Source organism: Triticum aestivum, chromosome 3D, assembly GCF_018294505.1.
Source record: "Triticum aestivum cultivar Chinese Spring chromosome 3D, IWGSC CS RefSeq v2.1, whole genome shotgun sequence".
Lineage (NCBI taxonomy): Eukaryota > Viridiplantae > Streptophyta > Magnoliopsida > Poales > Poaceae > Triticum > Triticum aestivum.
Genome location: NC_057802.1, coordinates 30,112,845 through 30,118,815, shown reverse-complemented (window position 1 = coordinate 30,118,815; position 5,971 = coordinate 30,112,845). Strand labels below are relative to the sequence as shown.

The 5,971-nt window shown below is 41.1% G+C and overlaps 1 protein-coding gene across 2 annotated transcripts; it reads left to right on the top strand.

Annotated features, from left to right (window-relative positions):
- Window positions 1-1,126: 1,126 nt before the first annotated feature.
- LOC123077115 (uncharacterized) lies at window positions 1,127-4,177 on the top strand. 2 transcript variants are annotated; one of them, XM_044499326.1, is made up of 5 exons: window positions 1,127-1,382; window positions 1,797-1,880; window positions 3,373-3,539; window positions 3,621-3,713; window positions 3,825-4,177. In XM_044499326.1, the coding sequence occupies exons 1-5, from the start codon at window positions 1,313-1,315 to the stop codon at window positions 3,936-3,938; spliced, it is 528 nt and encodes a 175-aa protein (XP_044355261.1). In that variant the 5' UTR covers window positions 1,127-1,312; the 3' UTR covers window positions 3,939-4,177. The 2 variants fall into 2 exon arrangements, with proteins under 2 accessions (XP_044355261.1, XP_044355262.1); XM_044499327.1 differs by having other exon boundaries at window positions 1,128-1,382; window positions 3,373-3,530.
- The last annotated feature ends 1,794 nt before the right edge of the window (window positions 4,178-5,971 follow it).

Genomic DNA, 5,971 nt, shown 5'->3' with positions numbered 1-5,971 from the left:
TCCATCATAGGACTCGTAGGTTCTTGATCCCACAAACGGAAGAATCTCAATGTATCCCCACCTTTGCACCACTGGGCTAAGGTTGCGCCCCATGATATGTGGATATGCATATTTAATTCAAGAAAATATGGTAATCAATACACAAACTTGACCAAAGGGCTACAAATGGGTCACAGGCTCATCTTGGCATGATTTTTTGTTATTACCAAGCGTAAGATAATCGATGGTTCTTTATATTGCAACAAAAGACGTAAACTAAGGCACCGAACTTGAGCGGCTCCACTCCACAGGCATCTGCATGGGCTACGGATCCTCGCACTATCCCAATGACATCTTCTTTACAGAGTTCCTCGACTAAATTCTGGTATAACAACGCTGGTGTGAATACAATAATGTACTCGCAAGTAACGTAACACAAATTATAAGTTCCAGGCATGTCAACTTAAGAACGACTAGAATAGCATCTAAACATGGCAAGCTCTCGTTAGGCGAATTCCCAATAACAACAGGGGTATCACACATATAGACCAGAACTTGCGCTTGCGCCATACATAACAATCAATCAACGGGACACCGGGTATGAAATTCCCCGTGTTTGCACGAATTTCTTCCCATTGATTCATAAAGTAATTAAATGTATGCAGACAGTGTTGGACGGCGGCCTGTGGCGAACGAATGCGGGAGGAAATTTGCGGGTCGCCGTGGGAGATGCCCTTAACCATCAAAACTGTCCATAAAGCTAGATGCACACTTCCACTTGAGCACCTAAGATGGGACCGCAGCTAACGGCCTTTGGTTCATGTTGCTTTTGGTTTTCAATCGAGCGTGCATGCGAGTGGGCTCACACACTGTACGCATGGCCGTCTCCGATGCGAGTGGACTATCCAATACTACTAGCATAGCCAGTGCTCACGATGAGAACCATCCGAGAAATCACCTCGGCACATTGATCTAGGCTATAGATTTTTAAGTCTGGCGTGCAATCGAAAGCGCAAACACGGTGAGGCTGTCCGAGGGAAAAAGTCTGACAAAAGCTTCATCATCTCCTTTGCCTAAAGGTGCAGCACAATGAATTTATGTTGTTAGAAAAATTAATTGCTCCGAAAATTGGCTAAAGGTGAATCCTGACAGTAGCATACTTGGCCTCTAAGCATCATATAACCATCGTTCTGAGGAAAAAAGAAACATATACTGAGCCACTGAGCCACTGCTCCGTTCTCGTAGTAAGCCTTCATATATATACACCACCGTATCTCCCTTCCCAGCAAACGCAGTCGATCTACAGGTGCCAGTGTTACTAACTCAGAGGACCATGTTGAGCGGTGCACCTAGCAAGCCACAGATGCGTATAGGTGCAAATCGAGCAACACGGGAAGCCAAAGGTAAGTAATTCATATCCGGCGAAGAGGAAAATGTTTGTACTCCCTCTTTAAACTAATATAAGAGCGTTTAGATCACTACTGCTTCATAGTGAGAAGTAGTACTGTAAATTTCTAGATGCTTCTCTCGAATCAGATTATTTGCAACAAGTGTCTTGCTCAACTTTCGTTACCAGGGTTAAATTTCATGAATCATGCATCTTGCTGCATAATATCTATTTGAAGTAGTGGAAAACGTACATCGCTCTAGTAAAGTACTTCATTTTGGAAAGACTGTTGTTATCGCAATGCTATTGTCTTGGCTGATGATCATATGAAATTGTTGAACTAAAGCATACTTTGATGTAACCTCCCGAGCAGAGTTCGTGTTACACCTTTTTTTTTCCTTCATTAATTACTGGGTATGGTTGCCTGCAGGCGCCCAACCTGATGAGTTTACTCCGTTGAATGACGAGGATGTGACTAGTAATAATGAAGACGAAGCAACAACAGAGATTGCCGGTGAGTACGTCATACTGATAGTTTCTATTGATAGCAGATAGCTTATCTTGCGAACATAGTACTGTTGCAAAGCTATAAATACAAGTAATATAGTGAGCCATTCCACAAAAGGTAAGTAAATAATGAGAACTAGCATCTTTGTTTTCCCAAGATTGTTCATAAAGATATACCCGTATCAAATCGTCTCATGTTGCACTTCATGGTATATATGAGGATGAAGGCTAGCTTCGCTGTGAAATTGGGGATTCTAATTTTTGGATGTGGTTGAGCGGAGAAAATCTGGAAAACTGGAATAGTTCCATATCTTCTATTTTACATATGGCTAATGCCTGATTATATTTGTTGGGTTTTCTAAGTGGCTAGTTTGCTATCATCAATCAAATATACAAAGTAATGTAAACTTCTGTTGACCCAAAAATTTATCATATTTGGTATGTTAAAACGGCCCTCTCGCCCGAAAGATTCAGATTTTTATTTGTTTTTCCATTGTTAGTGTTGTTCCTACCTGCTATTAAAACGTGGTTAAGAGAAATTTTCCTTCTATCGAGTCCATGTTGCTTGTTTTGCCAATAAAACTGATTCTCTTCAATGTTTATTTTCCTGCCTAATTCTGAATGTGGTGTAAGGTGCAGTGGTCCATAGCTTTGTGACTTTTGGGGTCATACGAAATTGTCGAACTAAAGCATAATTCGATGAAGTGGTTGTTCTACACCCCAGCTCGGTGCACCCACTCTACACCCACGCAATAAAACATAGCAAAACATTTCAAAAAGATCTGAAATTTTGTAAGAACTATGATGAAAATGTTATAGATGCTTGCAAAGTTAGGTGGTCAAATGACATCCGAGGAGCTCTGTACAAATTTTTTTTACTGAAAATTACCCAAAATGTAGGTGCGCTGTTTGAACACAACTTGTAATTTTTTGTGTGCAGAGCTCCCGGATGTCATTTAAGCACCAAATTTTGCAACCATCTATAACATTTGTTCATAATCATTCCCACAAAATTTCACTTTTTTTAAATATTTTGATATGTTTTTTTGCGGGGGTGTAGCGTGGCTGCACCGAGCTGGGGTTCAACCATTACTTTCCCTACTTGAATTTAAGAGGATAACCTCTCCTGCAGAGTTTGTGTTTCACATTAATTTGTTCATTAATTAATTACTGGATATGCCAAAGGTGGTGCAATGGGAACTGAACCTAATAAGTCAACTCTGCCGAAAGACCAGGATTTGTCGGATAAAATTGTCATCGAAAATCCACCTTTGCCACTTGATCAAGTAATAGTAAGCCATTCCACCAAAAGTAAGAAACATTCTGAAATTCGCATGGGTTCCAATTTCAGCATCACTATATTATTTTTGGACAATCGAAGAGATCGCTCCCATAGTGTACACACCGAAACCTCTTTATCTATATTATTGCAGCTAAGTGTTGCACCTTGTTTTTATACTATAGTTAATCTAATACAATCGTCCATACGTAACATGCAGATTATATCCAACTGCGCGAAAAATTCCATGGCTTAATAGTAAACATCCTAAAGGGGATTGATATTTTCATTGCCTCCGGTGATGGTAGAGCTCCAATGGAAGCATCTGTCATGTCGTGCAACGTTAACGTTACCATTGCGTTTGGGGATCTTGGCAGTGTGAGCTTGGTCACCAATATTTTCTACTCACGACTCAAAATTGAAGCGTATTAGTTGAATGTAATCTCATATCTCTCTTTCAACTTAAAGAAATTCAGGTTTACTTGTGAAGACAAAAACCCTGCGATCCCTTCTTCAGCGGAACAGGTACCTCCCTCCCACGGTCCTTCTTCAGCGGAACAGGTACCTCCCTCCCACGGTCCCACGACCCAACTTCTCTCCCTATCATTACGTAGCAAACATATATATGTCCCGACCCAATGATCCTGACATGTCGTTTCTTTCCTTCACTAGGGCATGAACGACTGTGGCACCCAAAATTTCCACGTAAAGTACTTGGGCAACATCAACGGAGCATCAGCTGATGGTATGGAGGACGAAAACGAATCGCTGGACCCAAAGGACTAAAAGGAATCGCCGAAGTAAAAGGGAAAAACTAAGAATATGGATTTGATAATAACGGAGAAAGGTTGCTCTGTTCACATTCGTCCCTATAGGACATCATGTTGGCCAATATATTTGTACTTTATCATTCTATCGTGTGGATTCATGTTTGACTATTATTACTGTTATGATATGTAATTGTGATGAATAAATGATGCTTGTAAACTTGATATAATATATGTATTGGTGTGGTTTTCTTATTATTTTCTGGAGAGGATCGTGGTTCTGTTTTTACTAATGTGCTTTGTGGTTCTTACTAACAACGAGAAGACCTACAATCTGCACTTGAGTCATAGTCATTTACATACATGCCCTCCCATCAACACCACACTCCACTGTCTCCTCTCCTCGCTCTTGCCACTTCCTGTTTGTGGCAATGCTCTAGAGATAGAAGACAAGGAAGAGGAGCAGCCCTGCTGACCTAGGCACATGGGAAGAACTGCACTTCGTTAATCAGGAGCACGCCAGCAGGGCAAGAAAGAATCTTAGCAGTTGCAGCCGATCCTCTCCATCAAGCAATGTCCATTGCCTCCCACGGTAGGCGTGGTAATGGTTCTCTATCTCTTGAAACTCATGTTTATTGCACCATGGTTTGCTGGTAGTCAAAGGGAATCGCTCATGCCAATTTATCCAAAAGTCTCAAGTTTTGCATGCATAGAAAGTAGGCGTTATGCAATTGATTGCATTGTTGACGTATGTATTTATTGTGATATGGCAACACACGTGTCCCAGGAGTGTCCTCTGTTGACTATGCCAAAACCAACACCGGCGATGTATGGCATGGACATCGATAAATTTGTTGTTTCTTTGAGATTCCAAAAACTCTGGGAATTCCAAGAGAGTGGAAAGATTGGTCATATCAGTGTTTCTGTCAAGTGATGATAGCCCGGGAGATTGTGCATCACCTATAATGGCTCGTGCTTGATGACATCCAAAGGGATATTCAGTCTATGGTTTTGTCCTATTCTCCTTGACAACTGATTCGTCAACCAGCATCGATCACTCTGTGGTAGATGCTTGAGTTAATCTTCAAACCTTCACAGACTTTGTCTTCGTGAATCATAATTACTCTTGGTCACTGAAAGACTTGTCATCTAACCGTCTAGAGACTTCATAGCTCTCTAGAGTAATAGGTGAATCGTACGAAACTTAGATACCGGTGATGCTAAACCACTATCTAATTTTTCGGCTCTGGATTTTTTCTCTCTGTGGACTTTGAACTCAAATCACTCGGGAGAGGGTGCTCACACAATCTTCTCGGAATCACACGAAGCAGCCCACGATGCACGTTGGACGGGGTGGGCTATTTATACCATGGTCTTCCCGAGGGAGAAAAGACCATTTTTAAACATGACAATTAGTCAATATCCAACCGACACGTATCCAATAGTTGGATTTTGAGCACAACGGTAACATTACATGAGGAACAAGTAATGCTAACTCTCCAGTCCGAATCAAATCTCTCACAGCGAAGAAGAACTGCGTCTCTTGCTAGCAAGTATCTATTCGGAACACGATTTCTCTCAACTCACATTAGATTTGGTTTAGCATGAGAGCATATGTTTCGAACACTATACTCCTCTTAGTAGTATAGTGGTCCTATGCCTCAAGAAAGAGAAGAACAACAACGAAAGAAAATACTATGTCTTTTCTCTGTCTTTAAACTTCTCGGCTGCAATCAATTTCTTTGCACAGGCACCGAACCAATTGCTTTTCGTCAACAATTTTTGGGGGTCACTTTAGACAGGCATAATCTTCGGTGATAATCCTTGTTGTCTCGCAGGAGATTATCTTCGGAGTATGTTCCAAACTCCACATGACCTCAGGGACTTGTCACTCTGTGTGCACTATCAAACACATTACTCTATATTCTGTATGACAACAATCTCCAAAATGCAAGGAGGCAAACTATTGCACCAACACAATCACACGAAGTGATGTATAATCAGGTTTGTCATGGAGAAGTCATTCTACCGGAGTTGCATTGTTAATTACAC